Source organism: Pristis pectinata, chromosome 2, assembly GCF_009764475.1.
Source record: "Pristis pectinata isolate sPriPec2 chromosome 2, sPriPec2.1.pri, whole genome shotgun sequence".
Lineage (NCBI taxonomy): Eukaryota > Metazoa > Chordata > Chondrichthyes > Rhinopristiformes > Pristidae > Pristis > Pristis pectinata.
Genome location: NC_067406.1, coordinates 139,999,792 through 140,021,610, shown reverse-complemented (window position 1 = coordinate 140,021,610; position 21,819 = coordinate 139,999,792). Strand labels below are relative to the sequence as shown.

General features: G+C 47.1%; 1 protein-coding gene across 6 annotated transcripts in view; it reads left to right on the top strand.

The window, feature by feature from the left end:
- LOC127579658 (netrin receptor UNC5C-like) overlaps positions 1–21,819 on the top strand; it is a 401,675-nt gene that overhangs the window by 376,335 nt on the left and 3,521 nt on the right. For 5 of the 6 annotated variants that reach the window (XM_052032614.1, XM_052032612.1, XM_052032608.1 and 2 more), the window contains 2 exons: positions 5,247–5,416; positions 14,431–21,645. In XM_052032614.1, the coding sequence (XP_051888574.1) occupies positions 5,247–5,416; positions 14,431–14,596 (336 nt within the window). In that variant the 3' untranslated portion in view covers positions 14,597–21,645. Of the gene's footprint in view, positions 1–5,246; positions 5,417–14,430; positions 21,646–21,819 lie in introns of those variants that run through there. The other variant, XR_007957712.1, reaches the window with a different exon arrangement.

Sequence of the window (21,819 nt, the reverse complement as noted above, 5' to 3'; positions counted from 1 at the left end):
GGCGTGCAGCTTGCTCAAGTCTGGGTGTGCTGTGCTTTGCTGTACCAGTCCCATAGATCTCCAGTGATGCTAATTGGTGCCTACAGAGATGAGTGAATCTGTCAAAGGGCAGATTTCTGGTGCTATTTACACAACTCACAGCCCTTTATTTTATGAAGACTGTCTTGACAGTTTGCCAGGACATCTGTAGAGTTCCAAGTCTTGACTCTGGGCTGAACAAGATTACTAGGACATCATTAAACCAGGATCAAAGGCAGAGGAAATTATTCTTTTAATTTGAACTCGTAAGTTATGGAAGCAGTTGCGATGTGTTTGTCTGAAGTGACTCCCGTTCCTGCCCCCATTCCCAAAACGCACTCTCTTTCTCGAAATTGGGTGTGAAGATCAATGGCCCTGACCTCAACATGACCCCGGCTGCCACGTATTGTGTGGAAGGCCCTGCCAAGTTCTGCTGTGACAGCCACCTCTAGCACTTTCCCTGAACTTTGTCACAGGACAGCGAGAGAAGAGATGAAGATGAAAGGGCTGTTGCTCATTGATCCGTGATTTTGGAAGAAAGCATATTTCAGCAGCAGCTGTTATTTTGAACCAATTAAAAATTAACCATTTAGCACAAGACACTCCTATCTCAATATTGAGTGTATTGGTATTGGTTTATTATTGTCACATGTGCCAAGATAAAGTAAAAAGCTTTGTCAGTGTGCCATCCAGACAGATCTTTCCATATATAATTACATCGAAGTAGTAAAAAGGGAAACAGAATGCAGAATATAGTATTACAGTTACAGAGAAAGTGCAGTGCAGGCAGACAATAAGGTGCAAGGACCTCAGCCCTCTACTCCCTATACACTCATGACCGTGTGGCCAGATTCTGCTCTAACTCCATCTACAAGTTTGCAGATGATACCAACTTTGTAGGCCACATCTCAAACAGCGATGAGTCGGAGTACAGGAAGGAGATAGAGAGCCTAGTGACATGGTGTCATGACAACAACCTTTCCCTCAATGTCAACAAAACAAAAGAGCTGGTCATTGACTTCAGGAAAGGGGGCTGTGTACATGCACCTGTCCACATCAATGATGCTGAGGTCGAGAGGGTTGAGAGCTTCAAGCTCCTGGGAGTGAACATCACCAACAGCCTGTCCTGGTCAAATCACGTAGATGCCACGGCCAAGAAAGCTCACCAGCGCCTCTACTTCCTCAGGAGGCTAAAGAAGTTTGGTTTGTCCCCTTTGACTCTCACCAACTTTTACCGATGCACCATAGAAAGCATCCTATCTGGATGTGTCACAGCTTGGTACGACAACTGCTCTGCCCAGGACCACAAGAAACTGCAGAGAGTTGTGGACACAGCCCAGCGCATCACGGACACCAGCCTCCCCTCCTTGGACTCTTTACCTCTCGTTGTCTTGGTGAAGCAGCCAGCATAATCAAAGACCCCACCCACCCGGGACACTCTCTCTTCCATCGGGTAGGAGATACAGGAGCCTGAGGGCACGTACCACCAGACTTAAGGACATCTTCTACCCCACTGTGATAAGACCATTGAGCGGTTCCCTTATACGATGAGATGGACTATGACCTCACGATCTACCTTGTTGTGACCTTGCACCTTATTGCACTGCACTTTCTCTGTAGCTGTGACACTTTACTCTGTACTGTTATTGTTTTTACCAGTACTACGTTAATGCACTTTGTACTAACTCAATGTAACTGCACTGTGTAATGAATTGACCTGTACGATCGGTTTGAAATACAAGTTTTTCACTGCACCTCGGTACAAGTGACAATAATAAACCAATACCAATACCAATACCTTCTGAGGAAGTAGAGGTGCTGGTGTGCTCTTTTCAGGTATTCACCTTCTACCCTATCCCACCCCTGCCCCTTCCAGCTTATTGGCGTGGCTTCCTCTCTTCAACTGCATCAGCCCTGTGCTGAGTTACTTCCCCACATCCAGGTATTATTGGTAAGTTTCCTAGACTGTAACAAGAAGTTTGTACAGTGCTTTTAATGCATTGAAACCTCCCGAACAGAATTTAACACTCCAATCACAACAAGAGGTTTAGTCAAAGAGATTGTGGCTTTTGGCCAGTCGAAAGAGGAGAAAGAATATGGGACAAGAGATTAGTACCACACAGGAACAGGCCCTTCGGCCCACCATGTCTGTGCTGACCATGATGTCAGACTAAACTAATCCCATCTGCCTGCACACGGTCTGTATCCCTCCATTCCCTGCCTGTTCATGTGTCTAAATGCCTCTTAAACGTTGCTGTTGTATCTGCTTTCACCACCTCCCCTGGCAGCACGTTCCTGGTACCCACCACTCTCTGTGTAAAGAAACTTCCCCTGCACATCCCCTTTAACCTTTCCCCCTGTCACCTTAAACCCATGCCCTCTGGCATTTGACATGTCCACTCTGAGAAAAAGCCTCTATCTACCCTATCTAAGCCTCTCATGATTTTATAAACTTCTATCAGGTCTCCCTTCAGCCTCCGGCGCTCCAGAGAAAACAACCCAAGTTTGTCCTGCGTCTCTGTATAGCTCATGCCCTCTAATCCAGGCAGCATCCTGTGAGTTGTAGAGGATAAGGGCAGGAATTCTAGAGCTCGGGACCCAGGTAGCTGAAGCCATGGCCACTGGTGGTGGAGCAACTGGGAATCAAAGATACCCCCAGAAGAGGCAGTTTGAGGAGGAGCATGGGGATCTCTGAGGTTGTGGGGCTGGAGGGCCAAGGCTATGGAACTGATACTTGTTAGACTGGAGATTTAAGCAAAACCGATAGCAATGTCCATAACGAGCCTTTCTTACATGCAAGATGCTGACAGGATTAGGAGGGAGAATTGGAAAAAACCTACTGCACAGGACCATCTGCTGGCCAGAAGCCACAATGAATGTTGACATAGCAATTTGCAATGATGCACATTTGGCTGAAAAATGTGGCCCACATTGGTAAAACTGCTACATGGGGGGCCACCTATTGGCTGGAAGCCTCAGTTACAGCTTGAACAAAGAACATAGAACATTACAGCACAGTACAGGCCCTTCGGCCCACGATGTTGTTGCCGACATTTTATCCCGCTCTAAGATCTATCTTGAATGTTGACATAGCAATTTGTAATGGGCTGAAAAAAAAAGTGGCCTAAGATGGAGACAAAGAGGTTTCTGGCCGGGGATTTCTCCCACATAAATCCGGAGTCTGACATCACATGCCAAAATCAAGTTCGGTTTCTGCTATAGATGCTGGGTGTAATATCGAGTTTTATATTAGCATTTCCTGATGCAAGATTATGATGGGAGTTCACCTTTAAACCATTTCCTGAGCGTGACCCAAAGTATTTCACCACATCATCACATTACGTGTGTAGCTTCTGTTGGTCTAATTGAATAAAACTACCATGGTGTGTTTTAAAACTACCATGGTGTGTTTTGAAAGTGTTGAAATCTAGTTACTAGGAACCCAAGATAACAAGGGCCTACAGAAGGATGATACTCTGTTGACAACACACAATCTGATGGAGGAACTCAGGGGGTTGACCAGCATCTGTGGGTCGGAAAGGAAATGTCAACATTTTGAGTCGAAACCCTGCATCAGGACTGAGAGTGGAGAGGCGAGATGGCCGGTATAGAGAGGAGAGGGGGAGGGTTGAGATGAGGAGGGATGAAGGGTGTCAGGCAGATGGAGCTGGGTAGGGCGGATGGGTGGGTGTAGTTGGGAGAGGGAGGCAGGTGGGTGATAGATGGAGGCAGTCAGAGAGACAGATGGAGTCTGGTGAGGGGTTGGGGATGGGGTGAGGGTGAAGGTGGAGACAGCTGCCAGAGGGAGATAAGCAGGAAAAAGACCAGCTGTTCCTTGTTTCCTCCAACATCCAGAAATCTATCAATCTCTGGGACGTAATCAGTGACTGAACCTCCGCAGGCTTCTGGGGGAGAGAATTCTAAAGTACTCTGAATGAGTCTTTCTCTTAATAATCAGTCACACATCAACACTACAATACCCATCTACAGTATAACGTGCTTGACTGTTGGTCCAGAACTCTGGCCATGGGACCAGTAGTTTAACAGCTACACTCTCCGGCTGGTACCACTCATAGAGTCATAGAATCATACAGCGTGGAAACAGGCCCTTCAGCCCAACTTGTCCATGCTGACCAAGACGGATCTTGGGGTCCAAGTCCACAGTTCATTGGCTACGCAAGTGGACGAGGTGGTAAAGAAGGCGTATGGCACGCTTGCCTTCATTGGCAGAGGTGTTGAGTACAAGAGTAAGGAAATCATGCTGCAGTTATATAAATCTTTAGTCAGACTCCACTTGAAGTATTGTGTGCAGTTCTGGTCGCCCCATTTTAGGAAGGATGTGGAGACTGTGGAGAAGGTGCAGAAGAGGTTCACCAGGATGCTGCCTGGATTGGAGGGTATGAGCTGTAAGGAGAGGTTGGACAAACTTGGGTTGTTTCCCCAGAGTGCCAGACGCTGAGGGGAGACTTATAGAACTGCATAAAATTCTGAGAGGCATAGACAGGGTCGACAGTCGGAATCTTTTCCCCAGGGTAGAAATGTCAAACACCAGAGGACGGGCTTTTTAAGGTTAGAGGGGGGAAGTTTAAAGGTGAAGTGAGGGGCAAGTTTTCTACACGGAGTGGTAGGTGCCTGGAATGGGTCACCGGGGTAGTGGTGGAGGCAGGCAGTTTGGTGGAGTTTAAGAGGCTTTTAGATCGACACAAGAATATGAAGGGAATGGAGGGATATGGATGATACACAGGAGGAGGACATGTTGTAGAAATTGGCATCAAGATTGGCACAACATCTTGGGCCGAATGGCCTGACCATTGCTGTATTGTTCTATATTCTACATAAGATGCCCTTCTAAGCTTGTCTGCATTTGGCCCATATCCCTCTAAACCTTTCCTGTCCATGTACCTGTCCAAATGTTTTTTAGACATTGTAATTGTACACCCCTCTATCACTTCCTCTGGCAGCTCGTTCCACCACCCCCTGGGTGAAAAATTTGCCCCGCAGTTCCCCTTTAAATCCTTCTCCTCTCATGTTAAACCTACGCCCTCTAGTTTTAGAGTCCCCTATCCTGGGAAAAAGACTACAACTATCTACTCTATCTATGCCCCCTCCTGTGATTTTATAAACCTCTGTAAGGTCACCTTGGGGTGTGCAGTTCAGGTGCGGGAAGTGATGATGAGAATGTCCCCGGTAGCTCCGATACCTGGTGTAATCTCACCTGTCTTCCACAGGACATGCGGCCAATGGAGGTGGAGCCAGAGACCAGTGTCACCACCCTGATGGGTCCCAGTGCCTTCAGGATCCCATTCTCCATCCGGCAGAAGATCTGCAGCAGCCTGGATGCTCCGAACAACAGAGGCAATGACTGGAGACTGCTGGCACATAAGCTTAACCTGGACGGGTAAGTCTGCAGGGCCGAGATGGTTGAGCAAGGAAGGTTTGTGCTGACTTATCCCTGTCACAGCCTCAGGCAGGTCAGGGTAGGCTTCAGCCAATCAAGTGTCTCTGAAGACAGAGCCACTGTTGTGATGGCAGGAAGCACCATGGTCAGTTTGTGCACAGCAAGCTCCCACAAAACAGCATTGGGATAAATGACCAGAGCAAAGGAAAAAAAAACACAAGCTCTTCTTCAGTGTGGTTTGCGGGGGGGGGGGGGGGGGGGGGGGGGGGGGGGGGGGGGGGGGGGGGGGGGGGGGGGGGGGGAGGGGTTTCTAGAGGGCAGGAGAATTTCATCCAAAGGATGGCATTTTCCAGAGGGCTGAGTCCCTCAGTACTGTCCCTCCCACAGTGCCACTTTCCCTTAGCACTGCCCTGTTTTCTATGAAAGGGAAGCTGGTAACCAGAGGGATGTGGATTGAAGTCAATGGCCCAAGGATGGGAGAGCTTGGATGAGGTATTGTAAGCTGGGATGTATTGCCTGCAAGGGCAGTAGAAAGAGGGGAACTTGGTGAGTAAGTCCCAGAGGAAGGTTTTACTGAGAGTTGGGGAAGTGTTCACTAACCCAGCACAATGAGCCACACATTCTCCTTCACAGCTGGTCTATCATTTTCTCCTTGCTGCCCTGTTTTAAAATTGCTTCTAATCAGAAGGTTTCCATAAGAAGCAGTCAACACGATCAAAGACCCCACCCACCCTGGACATTCCCTCTTCTCCCCCCTCCCATCGGGCAGAAGATACAAAAGCCTGAAAGATAAGATAAGCTAAGATAAGATCTTTATTAGTCACATGTACATCAAAACAGTGAAAAAACATCTTTTGCGTAGTGATTTTGGGGGGCAGCCCGCAAGTGTCGCCACTCTTCCGGCGCCAACATAACACGCTCACAACTTCCTAACCTGTATGTCTTTGGAATGTGGAAACTGGAGCACCCGGAGGAAACCCACGCAGACACAGGGAGAACATACAAACTCCTTACAGACAGTGGCCGGATTTGAACCCGTGTTGCTGGCGCTGTAAAGCATTGTGCTAACTACTATGCTACCGTGCTGTCCACCAGGTACCACCAGGCTCAAGGACAGCTTCACTGTTATAAGACTATTGAATGGTCCCCTAGTACAATAAGATGGACTCTTGACCTCACAATCTGTCTGGTTATGGCCTTGCACCTTATTGTCTGATGGCACTGCACTTTCTCTGTAACTGTAACACGTTATTCTGCACTCTGTTATTGTTTTCCCTTGTACTACCTCAATGTACTGATGTGATGAAACGATCTGTATGGACAGCATGCAGAACAAAGTTTTTCACTGTACCTCAGTACATCTGACAATAATAAGCCAATTTACCAAATTAGAATTGGGCAGCTACACACCAGACAATCTGGGTTCAATCCTGACTTCCAGCATTGTCTGTGTGGAGTTTGCACATTCTCCCTGTGACCATGTGGGTTTCCTCCCACAGCCCAAAGACTGGTGGGTTAAAATGAAAACAGAAAATGCTGGAAACACTCAGGCTGCATCAGTGAAGAGAGGAACAGAACTAACTTTGTAGGTTTGTAGGTTAATTGGCCACTGTAAATTGCAGGTGGTGTGTGGGTGAGTGCTAGATCCTGGGGAGTTGATGAGACCATGGGGACTACAAAATGTATTATTGTAAAAGGGAAGTTGATGGTCAGTACAGATTTGGTGGGCCGAAGGGCCTGTTTCCCTGCTGTATGTTTCTAAGACATTAGGATGTCCATTGACAATGCCATTGCTATTTGTGGGATCTTGCTATGTGTAAACTGGCTGACATGCTTCCTAAAAAAATACTTCATTGGCTGTAAGTTGCGTTGCCCTACTGGTCAAGAGGAGGAGATGAGGCTGGGGGTAAATCAGCCATGATCGCATTGAATGGTGGGGTAGGTTTGAAGGGCCGAGTGGCCTACTCCTGCTCCTGTTTTCTTGAGTCCTTTGAGTTTACTGAAAAACAACCTCTTTTCAGATGTGTAGCTCATGTTGTCCTCGTGGCAACCAGCAGCTGGCAGAAGGGACAATCAAGGTGGCAACATCAGAGAATTAGATATCACAGAAGCAGAACGTTACTGGATTCATCCAGGGTGTCTACGCTTGGTTCTGAGGAGATGTGAAGGAGGGTGGAGAGGGAGCAACAAGCAGGGAACCAGGGCAGCAATTCAGGGACTGATTGAGGTTGGAATAGGTGGTAGATGGTGAGATGAACATAGAAAACCCACAGCACAATTCAGGCCCTTTGGCCCACAAAGCTGTGCTGAATATGTCCCTACCCATAGCCCTCTATTTTTCTCAGCTCCATGTACCTATCCAACAGTCTCTTAAATGACCCTATCGTATCCGTCTCCACCACCGTTGCCGGCAGCCCACTCCACGCACTCACCACTCTCTGAGCAAAAAACTTACCCCTGACATCTCCTCTGTACTTACTCCCCAACACCTCAAACCTATGTCCTCTTGTGGCCACCATTTCTGCCCTGGGAAAAAGCCTCTGACTATCCACACAATCAGTGCCTCTCATCATCTTATACACCTCTATCAGGTCACCTCTCCTCCTCCGTTGCTCCAAGGCGAAAATTCCAGAGGTAAGGAGGGTGCTGAGCCAGCGGGGGATTTGAGCACAAGGTGAACTCTGTTAAACAAAGTGAGCTTGGGGGAATCCAGATGGATTGCTTCAGTATCGACACCTCCTGCCCTTTTAAGACGTTGTGTTGTGGAAGGAGATTAAGTCGGTGGGGCCTGTCCTGGCTGTAAATTGATTAAATCAGGCGGCTAGTCCTGACGTCAGCAGCGTGAAGCCAATTCGCCGAGCGCCAGTGAATCTTAATTGCCCAGAACAAATGTGACCTCACCTTCACAAAGGGGGGAATCAGCCTGACAGTGACCTTTTAGCACCCCCCCCCCCCCCCACTGCACACAGCTGGGGACGAGATGAATCCCCGAAATGACAGCAGCAACAGCACTGCAGGGAGCACCGTCTGGGAGCTGGGTCAACAATGGGAGTTCAGATTAAATAAAGGCTGCCAGACGGCCAGAGCGAGAGGGACTGCATTCTCACAGACACTTAACAGTAGAGGTGCCGCGGAACAATCGTAAAGCCCCGGGTGCTTTTCCAACCTGTTGATCCGTCTTGCTCCCTGGTACCACCCTATTATTTCACCTATGAATAAACCAGTGGGTGACATTCTCACCAGGGTTGCCAGCTCTCTTGAGTGTCCTGTGGTGTCAAGGAATCAAAGCATCGAAACACTGGATATAAATCAAAGCGCTGAGTTTAAACCCACCCATCACCTCCCACCCTCTGTCCCTATTTCCACACACTCCTCCTCCATCTGCCTATCTCCCCTCCTCACCTGGATCCACCCATCACCTGCCAGCTCTTGCTCCACCCCTTCCCCTCACCTCTTTACGCTGGCTATCTCCCCTCTATCTCTCAGCCCAGATGAGGGGTCTCGACTGTCCACCTCCCTCCACAGATGCTGCCTGACCCGCTGAGTTCCTCCAGCAGTTTGCTTTTTGCTCCAGATTCCAGCATCTGCGGTCTCTTGTATCTCAACTTTTTTTTTAGTTTATTGAGATTAAACAGCATTGAGAGAGGCTATTCAGCCTATTAAATCTGTGCCGGCTCTCTGGGGAGCAATCCAGCTATTTTTTTCTCTCTTTTGCCCCTGAGTCATTGAGTTATACAGCACGGAAACAGGCCCTTCAGCCCAACTGGTCCATGCCGACCAAGATTCCCATCTAAACTGGTCCCATTTGCCCGTGTTTGGCCCATATCCCTCTAAACCTTTCCTATCCATGTACCTGTCCAAGTACCTTTTAAATGTTGTTAATGTACCTGCCTCAACCACTTCCTCTGGTAGCTCGTTCCATATATGCACCACCCTCTGGGTGAAAAAGTTGCCCCTCAAGTTCCTATTAAATCTCTCCCCTCTCACCTTAAACCTATGCCCTCTGGTTCTTGATTCCCCGACCATGGGAAAAAGACTGTTAGCATTCACCCTATCTGTGCCCCTCATGATTTTATGCACCTCCATAAGGTCACATGGGCTCCAGGGAATAAAGTCTTTCCTGTGGGTTTATTTCCTTCCTATGGTGATTGACTCTCCTTTTTTGGAATCATCGTTTATCTCTGCTTCCACTGCTCTTGTGGGCAGAGAGTTCTAGGTCACCACCACTCCCCCATGCATGAACTCCCTCCCATCCACCCCCTCCAATCCCATCCCACCCAGGTCTTTTACCCCAACCTCTCAATGTGTGACCATAAGCCAACTGAACAGTTTCCCGTACCCATTCTCTCTAATGCAGTCACCCATCTCCACCCAATATCGCATCCACACCCTACGCTCCAAGAAACCCAGCTTCTCCAGAATAACTTCCTCGTCCCTCCAGAGATCCATTTAAAAAGGTTTCCATTTGTTAATAAATGGGAAATCGTTGGGATGTTTGACTTGCCTGGTCATTGGAGATGGGGGGTCCAGGAATCTGCCCAACCAGAGTTGGCAGCTCATAAATCACACCCTAGGTGCACATTCTATGTTTATTCTGGGGCTGTTAATCTGGATAAACTCCTGAGCCAGACCGGAAGGGGTGCACCGTCCAGGGGAGATGGGATAAAGCCGTTTTCAGGTGGCAGATGGAACTTAACCCAGACAAGTGTCAGGCAATGCCCTTTGAATTGAATTGGCTTATTACTGTCACATGTACCAAGGTACAGTGAAAAACTTGTCTTGCATACCGATCATGCAGATCATTTCATTACAACAGTGCATTGAGGTAGTACAAGGGAAAACAATAACAAAACGCAGAATAAAGTGTTACCATTACAGGGAAAGTGCAGTGCAGATGGACAATAAGGTGCAAGGCCATAATGACGTAGATAGTGAGGTCAATCTAGGGAACCATTCAACAGCGGGATAGAAGCTGTCCTTGAGCCTGGTGGTACGTGCTTTCAGGCTTTTGTATCTTCGGCCCGATGGGAGGGGGGAGAAGAGAGAATGTCTGGGGTGGGTGGGGTCTTTGATTATGGGAGGTCAAGTTCTCGTGGGACAGATACAGTATATGGCAGGGACCTTAGGAGTGTTGATGTATGGAGAGACCTTAGGGTGTAAGTCCATAGCTCCCTGAAAGTGGCAACACAGGTGGGTAGGGAGGGGAAAAAGGCACTTGCCTTCATGGACCAAGCCATTGAGTATAAGCATTGGGAAGTCATGTTGCAACTGTACAAAACATTAGCTGGACTAACAGAGTATTGTGTACATTTCTGGTGGCCGCACTACAGGAAGGATGCGGCAGCAACAGAGAGAGTGCAGAAGAAACTCGCCAAGATGTTGCCTGGAATGGAGGGCTGAAGTTATAAGGGGAGATTGGGTAGGGTGGGTTTATTCTCACTGGAATGTAGGAGGCTGAGGGGCGACTTTATGGAGGTTTATAAAATTATGAGGGGCATAGATAGGATAGATCATCTTTTTTCCAGGGCAGGGACTCTAGAACTAGAGAGCACAGGCTTAAGGTGAGAGGGGAGTAATTTGAAGGAGATCTGAGGGTTAAGTTTTTCGTACAGATGGTGATAAATATCTGGAACGTGCTGCCAGAGGAGGTGGTGGAGGCAGATACAATTACATTTGGACAGATACTTGGATAAGAAAGGCATAGAGGGACATGGACCTAGTGCAGGCAAATGGGACTAGTGTAGATATGTATCACAGTGAGCATGGACAAGACGGGCCGAAGGGCCTGGTTCTGTGCTGTCCGATTCTATGACTCAGTGAAGTTTCAATGACCCTTATTATCAGGAAAGTGGCGGGTGCCAAAATCACTTGTGCCTGAGATTTAATTTTCTGGCCTAAAATAGACAAGGTTTCTCAAAAATAAGAACAAACTACTGATGCTGTAAATCTGAAAAACAAAAAGTGCTGAAACCTTTGCACTGCTGAGTACTTAAGGCATTTTCTTTTTTTTAACATAATGTTTCTGTTTATTCTCATTGTGGGGTTTGTTAGTTTGGCAGATGTGTGAGTCTCAGTGTATACTCTGCACGCTCTCTGCTGAAAATAATTTAACAGTAGCACTGACAGGGTGATACAAGTTCTTGTTCCTTGGAGCTCCTTGCTGTCACGCACTGGAGTTATCTGCTGTAATAGTGGAATCTACCACAGGATGGCAGAATTGCACCACCTGCAATGAAGGAGGGAACATCAGAATCAGATTTATTGTCACTGACTTAAGTGACATGTTTTGCAGCAGCAGTACAGTGCAAAGACATAAAATTACTATAAATTACAAAATTAAATAAATAGTGCAAAAAGAAGAAATAACGAGGTAGTGTTCATGGACCGTTCAGGAATCTGATGGTGGAGGAGAAGAAGCTGTCCCTGCACTGCCTCTTGAAGATGTCCTCGATGGTGGGGCGGGTTGTGCCCGTGATGGAGCTGGCTGAGTCTACAACCTTCCTGAGGCACTGCCTCTTGAAGATTGCCACAATGTTTAATGTTAAAACCCAGAAGAGATTTCCTTTATTTATACTCTCCTTTTCTTCCCAGTTATTTTCAGACTGCTTTTCCGGCATCAAGCAATGCATTAATAAATAAACACAAGTAGCATCAGGAGCAGGAGTAGGCCATTCACCCCATCAAATATGTTCTCCCATTTAATAAAATCATGACTGACGTGATTGTTCCTTGAACTCTTCATTCCCATAATACGGTATCCCCAGTAACCTTTTACCCACTTGCTTATCAAGAATCTACCCAGCTCCAACCTAAAAATATCCAAAGGAGAGTGGATGCAGATTTTCAAAGACTCACAACCAAGGTTAAAGGTAACTTCAATTTCTAACCAGTCCTGTACCCGTAAACACAGTCACTTTGTTCTTTTACCCATTTGCACTAAATACTGTGGGCACTTTTTTCCAGTAAGCTGTTCCTGCTTACAGGTCTGTGAAAGTAAACGTTTCACCTCATCACCATCTTAAACAGAGCAGCCCCTATTTTTAAAAAGTGATTGAAAAATCAAAAAAAAACTGCAGATGCTGGAAATCTGAAATGAAAACAGAAAATACTGGAAAACTCAGCAGGTCAGGCAGCATCTCTGGAGAAAGATTTCTCTTGCTGATTTTGTTACAGCATTTTCTGTCTTTATTTTAAACAGTGACTGCTTGTTTTAGATTCTCCCGTATGAAGAAGCATTCCTCTCAACACCACACATGTCAAGAGCACTTAGGATCTGGTATATTTCAATTGTCACGTCTCACTCTTAACTTAAGTGGAGACATGACTGGCTTGTCAAACCTTTTCTCGTGAGACAGCATGACTATTCCTGGTATCAGTCTAATAAACAGGGCAGCACAGCTAGTAGAGCTTCTGCCTCACAGCTCCATTGACCTGGGTTCAATCCTTCGAGTGCTGTCTATGTGGAGTTTGCACGTTCTCCCTGTGACCACATGGGTTTCCCCCGAGTGCTCTGGTTTTCTCCCACATCCCTAAGACATGGAGGTTGGGAGGGTAATTGGCTGCTGTAAGTTGCCCCTGGTGTATAAGATGAGTGGTAGAATCTTGGGGGAGATGATGGGGATGTGGGGAGAATAAAATGAGTGTAAATGGGTGCTTAATGGTCAGTGTGGACTCAGTGGGGCAAATAGCCTGTGTCCAGACGAAATGACCATGACTCATAACTCTAAACCTTGTCTAACCTGCTTCCAATGTATTGACATCCTTCCTTTAATAACGAGACCAACACTGTACACAGTAATCCAGAGGTGGTCTCACCAATGCCATGTACACCCCATCTGCATTCAACTCCTTTGACAATAAATGATAACATATCGTTATCTTTCCTACTCCCTTACCATACCTGTATACTAGTCCTTTGTGGATCATACACTTAGTGCAAACTAAAGTGTAGAGGTGCAACAACAAAGAACCACATGAGAAGATGTTAGGCAAGGTGACCAAACCCTTTAAAGAGTATCTTCAAGAAAGAGAGAGAGAGAGAGAGAGAGAGAGAGAGAGAGAGAGAGAGAGGTGGAAAGGTTCTGGGAGAGAGTTCCAGAGTTCAGAAGCCTGGCAGCTGAATGCACAGTTACCAAAATTCAGAGACAGAGTGTCACAGTGATCTGGGATGAGGTTCGAACACTCACGGGCCCAAGTGAGGGTCAGTGAGCAGAGGGGGAGACAATAATGTCACAGGTACCGAGGTCCAGTGAAAAACTTGTCTTGCATGCCTTCCGTACAGATCATTTCCTTGCAACAGTGCATTGAGGTAGTACAAGGGAAAACAATAACAGGATGCAGAATAAAGTGTTACAGTTACAGAGAACGTGCAGTGCAGGCAGACAGTAAGGTGCAAGGGCAATGATGAGGTAGATTGAGGGATCAAGAGTTCATCTTTACTGTACAAGAGGTCCATTCAAGAGTCTTATAACAGTGGGATAGAAGCTGCCCTTGCGCCTGGTTGGACATGTTCTGAAGATGTTATATATTCTGCCTAATGGGAGAGGGAGAAAAGAGAGAATGACCAGGGTGGAAGGGATCCTTGATTATGTTGGCTGCTTTCCCAAGGCAGTGGGAAGTGCAGACGGAGTCATTGGAGGGGAGGCTGGTTTGTGTGATGGACTGGGCTGCGTTCACAACTCTCTGCAGTTTCTTGCAGTCTCAGGCAGAGCAGTTGCCGTACCAAGCTGGGATGCATCCGGATGGGATGCTTTCTATGTTGTATCTGTATGGCTGCTTTCCTGAGGCAGTGGGAAGTGTAGACAGAATCAATGGACGGGAGGCTGGTTTTTGTGACGGACTGGGGTGAGTTCACAAGATGTATGGATGGCATGCAAAACCAAGTTTTACACTGTACCTCAGTACACGTGACAATAATAAACCAACTACCTTTTCTGTTGACAATGGCAGTGTTGCAGTGTGGTTAACGTCTCACTCACCCTGTTGCTGTTTCCTTTCTTTCTTTGTCTGTCTAGTTACCTGAACTACTTTGCAACCAAATCCAGCCCGACTGGTGTCATCCTGGACCTGTGGGAAGCCCAGAACTTCCCGGAGGGGAACCTCAGCTCTCTGGCTGCAGCCCTGGAGGAGATGGGAAGACACGAGACGGTGGTGTCCCTGGCGACCGAGATGAAGCGCTGAGCGCAGAGCAGGGGGGGTGGTGAGCCTGCTTTAGCTAAAGGGGGGAAGCACTGGATGACAGGTGACCTGCCCCGTTCCATCTGATCAGTCCCGACTGAAACCCTCTCTCTAATATCATGCGCGCTATCGCAAGGTTTGAGCATTGTGCTAGTTTTAGCAACACCTCCCCACCTGCCTCCTGAAGCTTTCATCTCAGCTTGACTGTACACAGCCTGGTACAGGTCTCTTTATAGTTTCTTAGGAAACGGAATTATATATCCAAATGAATGGATCGAACCTTGCCAGCAGTCCTTATTTCTGCCATTTCACGAGAGACGGATTTGCTTCGTGTGTCTGAAGCGTTGGCTCGTTGTTGCTCCTTTCTGTCCTGTGGCTACTCTGAGGTTCTTGGCAATGTTTCCACACACCTGACGGAGAACTGCATTCCTTGGCGACTCTGAAGATTGTCCGGAACTCCTCGGTGGATCTTCCTCTGTTTGTCGCTCGGAATGCCATGCATCAGCAGCAGTGGAACCGATCGATTGTAGTGGAGAGCACACCATCGGTGCAAGGAACCAACTTAGCCCCCACCCACACACACCCACACAAACACACACCCACACACACACACCCACACAGATACACACCCGCCACATGTCCCTACCTTCACACAAGTTCTGCCCAGAACATTTTCCTCAGCCGTGTTTTTTGAAGAAACCCTTCTGCTTTTCTACACCCCACCCCCCCGCCCCCGAACTTGTTCGTTGTCGCGTTAACCGAGAGACGAAATCTGTCAGGTAAACTTCAGGACACCCGGGGCAGACGTATTGAGGTGTGTCAGTGTGTTTCCAATCAATGAATTATAAGCAGTTGTGATAAAATGTGTATAAAAGTTTTACTGTAAAGCATACATTTGTATCAAACGCCTCAATGCTCATGTGAATTCAGAATATTTTTGAATAAATTCCGCTTTTTGAGATCATAATTCCCACTGGATCCCAGAGGTTTTATTACCATGTAGGAGGAACTTCCTTAAATTCAGTCATGGGATCTTTGTGTCATTGGCCTTGGTAAATGAGCTATACCTTGAAGCCGGTGCAGTCCATGTGATGATAGTGCTCCCACAGTGTGGACCAGCACAGTTAAGACCAATAGGTTTCTTTCCCAGAAGAGCGTCAGCAAACAGTTATGTTCCCCAGCTGCTGAGGTGAGACTTGAACCCGAATCTCGAGGCCGCTAGTCCACAGATTACTTGTCAGTTACATTACCGCTCTTCCACCGTAGCTCAGGGTCATTCTCCCAGTGTCAGGTTCCAGAAGTGTGCCCACAGACATGTGTGAACAGGAGCTGTTCAGTTTTACAACAAACAATCCGCTGGAGGAATTCAGCGAGCTGAGCAGCATCTGTTAGAGTAGGAATTATCGACATTTCAGGTTGAGACCTTGAATCAAGACTCCTGATGCAGGGTTTCGACCCAAAACGTCAACAATTCCTCCCCACCCCCGCAACAGATGCTGCTCGACCTGCTGAGTTCCTCCAGCAGATTGTTTGTTGCTCTAGATTCTGGCATCTGCAGTCTCTTGTGTCTCCTGTTTTACACCGAGTCGAGTTCTTGCCTCAAGTGGCTCTGATAGAAATGAATTTTCAAATCATTTTAGGTTAACCTGATAGAGATTTTCCTTGATAAGAGGACCTTAGAGTTACAGAGCAATACAGCACAGATACAGGTCCTTCAGCCCAAACACGCCGACCACAGTGCCCACCCAGCTAGTCCCAGTTCCCTGCGTTCAGCCCATATCCCTCCAAGCCCTGCCTCTCCATGGACCTATCCAAGTGACACTGTTGTACCTGCCTCACCCACTTCTTCTGGCAGCTCGTTCCATATATTCACCACCTTCTGCGTGAAAACATTGCCCCTCGGGTCACTTTTAAATCTTTCCCCTCTCACCCTAAACCAATGCCCCCTAGTCTTGGCTGTTTGGACAGGGTCACATGACAGGGAGTGGAGTGTCTTGTGGCCTTGGTGATGGCTGGTGATGGAACTCCTACCCGACAATGAGTTTCCCATTTTGTGTGCAGTTGTGAGTAAGATTGAGCTGATGACTGGTCAACAGTTCCGGACGTGCGGCAGGCATTGGTGAGCCTGTCAGAGTGAGGCGGGCTCCTGCAACTTGTGCACCAGCCCTCTGACCTCTCATTCCTACTAAGTCTGGGAAATGGGAGAACAATCCTTAGTGCCTGAAGCCAAAGACTTCAAACATCTCGTACCTGGCTCTTCCACTATTTGCCACAGCTGGAGCATCTACTGCCTCCCTCTTCATCTGGGTTTGTAGAGTCACATGGAAACAGGCCCTTTGGCCCAACTGCCTACCGAGATGCCCCATCCAAGCTCATCCCATTTGCCCACATTTGGCCCATAACCTCCTAAACCTTCCCTATCCATGTACCCGTCCAACTGTCTTTTAAAAGTTGTTTATGTACCTGCCTCAGCCATTTCCTCTGGCAGCTCATTCCACATACGGACCACCCTCTGTGTAAAAAAGTTGCCCCTCATCTTCCTATTAAATCGTTCCCCTCTTGAGATGTTTCTTCATTAATTTTATTGAATTTTCTTCTTCTTAATTAACTTACATCAGTTAATATTTTCTAATATATTTTCAGTATTGTTTTTAATTATTTAAGGGTGTTTCAGCTATTTCTGACTGTGTTTGATCAGGATGCCAGGGACAGGGTCTCAGGTTCCACTACCTGAGTCCCAGTTGACATCTCCAGAGTACTCCGCCCCGTGGCAGTGACAACTCAGAACTTTGGGAGCCACGTGGCCACACAAGGTAAGTTGAACTAACACCGGGAGCATCCCTGAAGTGTGATAAAGTCCGACGTTTAGCAGAGGACAGCTCACAATAAAGGAATTATTAGATTTAAGTTGGTGATGGTCCCAAACCTTCTAAACATCCCATAAACATTTCTGCAGGTTTGGTGCTTAGAGCAACTGAGACAAAACTCACGACAGAACCTTCCAGGGCCACAGGCGGCCAATGCATGCCGTAAGTTCCATGGGCCAATATGAAGGGATAGGTCCACTGATTTGTGCCCAGTGTGACAAAGCTGTGGGGAAAGGACGGGGACGTGGAATTGAAGCTGTAGATAGGGCATGAGCTTGAATGATAGTTCAGGACCCAGGGGCTGAATGGCCAGCTCCCTTTATTGTTCTGCTGTGATTCCAGGGTCATTTAACCAGGCTTCCCAAAACTATAAGCCCATACTTACTAACTCTATGAGATATTTAGAGGTGTATAAAACCATGAGGGGCATAGATAAGGTGAACGTGCACAATCTTTTACCCAGGGAAAGGGAACCGAAAACTAGAGGTCAGAGGTTTAAGGTGAGAGGGGAAAGATTTAAAAGGGACCTGAGGGGCAACTTCTTCATGCAGAAGGTGGTATATGGTAGTTGAGGCGGGAACATTAACAACATTTAAAAGACATGTGGATAAGTACTTGGATGGGAAAGGTTTAGAGCGATATGGGTCAAATCGATGGTCTAGCTTGTTGGGCACCATAGTCAGTATGGACGAGTTGGGCCAAAGGGCCTGTCCCATGTTGTATTACTCTGTGACACTATGTATGAAGCACTGTACATGACAGAGAGAATTCATCCCATCAGTAGCACAAAACTCTCTACAAAGTGACAACAGGGCCTTTCCTATTATTCATTGTGTTAACTTCATTAGAAACAAGGTTCAGAGATGTTGGAACATGTGCTACTGCTGCTGTATAGAACATTTAACGCTATTGACAGATGATGGCTTCAGAGGCAACTTTATTTGATTGCTGTGTTCTGTGGTGCAAGTTACAGATCACAACCATAGTTACTATTGCATCATTGTGATATTCCACACCGAGTCTCGCTTGTATTTCTAGCTTGACACTCTTAATCTACACCTGGATGTGGCAGAATTGTCAGTATGCATGGCAGAGCAGTTACTGAAGTGAGCTGTGCTGATCCTGAGTGAAAGCTGCTAAGTTGATTTCAAGTCCTCTTTACACCACAGCAGGGTGATACATTTCCAAGCTAGGATAGTGTGCTGGGAGGCGAACCTGCAGGTGGTGGTGCTGCCCTTGTCCTGCAGGTTTGGGAGGTGCTGTTGGAGTAGTCTAGCTGAGTAACTGCAGTGCATTTTGTAAATGGTGCACATTGCACTCACCGTGTGCTAGTGATGGATGGGATGAATGTTTAAGCCAATCGGAGGAACGTTCATCAAGTGTATGCTTCCAATGCAGTACCATGGATAATGTGAGTTTATTCCTTCTGGGTTAGGATCTGGAAGATTTCTTAGCTTAATCTGGCCAAAAATCTGATTTCACCTTTCCTCTAAAGTAGCACCAGAAGGAAATTCTTCCGGCATTTTCCGGTCTCGTTTGGGTGCACAGAACATTCCAGATAATCCCCTCATACATTGCTCCATTGATCTCAGTCATCCCACCACAAGGGCTGCTGAATACCGGGGTCATTCGGTTAGAAGCTTGTCTCGTCATGACTCCAAGGTCGTGAGACGTAAGGTCGGTTTCAGGTCCATTGCTGGAGAAAGGCAGGGGAAAGATTTAAGAGGAACATGAGGGGCGACTTTTTTACACAAAGGGTGGTATTTATGTGGAATCAGCTGCCAGAGGAAGTGGTTGAGGCAGGTTCAATAACAACATTTAAAAGGCAGTTGGACAGGTACATGGATTGAAAAGGTTTAGAAGGTTATGTGCCAAACACTGGCAAATGGGACTAACTTGGATGGGGTGTCTTGGTTGGCATGGACCAGTTGGGCCGAAGGGCCTTCTTCTGTGCTGTATGACACCATGAGCCTAAATAGTCTTTGTGTGGGGTCGGTGACAGTGGACCAGATTGGTCTGACCTTCGCAGGTGGTTCTGTGGCGAATCCTCTGCAGTACAACAGCCTTCTCCTTCCCAGCCTCAGCCTCACCTGCATTTTGTCTCACGCTGAACTTCAATATCAGCGCACCTGACCTTCACCTCTGCGGTAGGATTCACCAGGGGTGGGACACAAACATAGGGACTGGATGGACTTCCCATCACCCCCTACGTTTTACCCTTGGTGATTATAATGTGGTCCTGTTCTTTAGAATGGGTCACCAACCCTGGTTGAGATCGTGTGGAGATAAGTGTCTTTACTCCCCCCCTTTATTTTTAATCAAGTTTTTTTGCGCTTTTGTTTAATCTGTTGGAGCAATTTTTAAATGCCTCTGATTATCAGTGAATTTTTAAAACTGTGACAGCAGTGAACTGTCAAAAGGCCATCAGGGTGATCTGGGACGGTGCATTCCCCACTGGGGCGGGGCATCTGAATCTCCCCCTTGAGGCTCAGCCAGCACTCCCACCTTACAAAATGTGGGCGTCCAGGACCACGGGTTTACAATGTTGCAGGAAGTAAACGTGGCCAAGTGACCCATTGGTAATGGTGTATTACCATCACATTGTCACGAGATACAGTGATAAGCTTTGATTTGCATGCCACCCAAACAGATCATCTGTACAGCGAGGTGGTATAAAGAAAAACAGAATGCAGAATATAGTGTTACAGTTACAGAGAAAGGGCAGTGCAGCAGATAAATCAAGTGCAAGGACCACGACGAGATAGATTGGGAGATCAAGGGTTCAAAATTTCATCTTTTAGCATATGAGAGATCCATTCATGAGTCTGATTACAGCAGGAATAGAAGCTGTCCTTGAGTCTGGTGGTACGTGGTCCTGTAAGTGATCACTTTCCTATTCATCTGCACCAGCTCATTAGAGGTGAGACACTTCTTTGGGAATAAAGATTGAGAAGAGTGTGTTGAGTGATGACACGTTCCTGCTTGACACCGATCTGCAGTGGGATTGGGACTGGTGGGATCTTCTTGGTTAGAATCACAGCATGGAGGTGGAACAGAGTGAATTTCTCCACAACTAAGGGCTATCTACCCTCATACCAGATTGGTTCCAGGGCTACAGGGGGATTCGAGGAGAGATTAAGCGGACTGGGGCGATAATCAGAGTTTAGAAGAATGAGGGACGTTTATTCAAAAATTCCATTGGGGTTGGTGTTTGCAGGGATAATGAATCAGAATCAGGTTCATTATCACTGTCATATGTCGTGAAATTTGTTGTTTTGCGGCAGCAGTACAGTGCAAGGACATAAAAAAACCATAAATTTACAAAATAAATAAATAGTGCAATAGAAGAAACAATGAGGTAGTGTTCATGTCTGTTCAGAAATCTGACGGCGGAGAGGAAGAAGCTGTTCCTGAAACGTTGAGTGTGGGTCTTCAGGCTCCTGTACCTCCTCCTTCATGGTAGTAACGAGAAGAGGGCATGTCCCAGATGGTGAGGGTCCTTAGTGATGGATGCCGCCTTCTTGAGGCACCGCCTCTTGAAGATGTCCTCGATGCTGGGGAGGGTTGTGCCCGTGACGGAGCTGGCTGAGTCTACAGCCCTCTGCAGCCTCTTGCGATCCCGTGCATTGGAGCCTCCATACACTCAGAATGCTCTCCACCGTACACCTGTAGAAATTTGCAAAAGTCTCCTCAAACTCCTAATGAAGTAGAGCTGCTGGCGTGCCTTCTTTGTGACTGCATCAATGTGTTGAGCCCAGGACAGATCCTTGGAGATGTTCACCCAGGAAATTAAAGCTGCTTAAAAACTTGAAACTTAATGTTTCTACCGGCTGGACTGTTGCAACCAGTGGTGCTCACAAACTCAATACAAAGGCTAGGCTACTGAGGATTGAGGTGAGAAGAAATTTTTTTTCACTCAGAGGGTGGAGAATCTTTGGAATTTTCTTTTCAGGAGGGCTGTGGAGGCAGGGATCAACAGATTTTTGGGTATTGAGGGAATAAGGGGATATGGGGTTAGTTAGACAACTTGGTTGGAATGGACGATTTGGACCGAAGAGCCTGTTTTCTGTACTGTATGACTCTATGACTCGGTGAAGGAATGTGACACTAATGATCTTGTTGAATGGCAGAACTGTACAGAGGGGCCGAATGGCCAATTCCTGCTTCTATTTCTTACATTCTGATGAAAACCATGGGGGCAGGTCAGGGACAGGGGAGGGGTGGGTGTGGGACGTGCGTGGGAGGGGAGGGATAGGATAATTCAGTGGGCTGGGTTGAGTACAATCTACAGGATACAGGATGTTGATTGTTGAGGATCAGCCATGATCTCAAAATGGCGGTGCAGACTCGAAGGGCCGA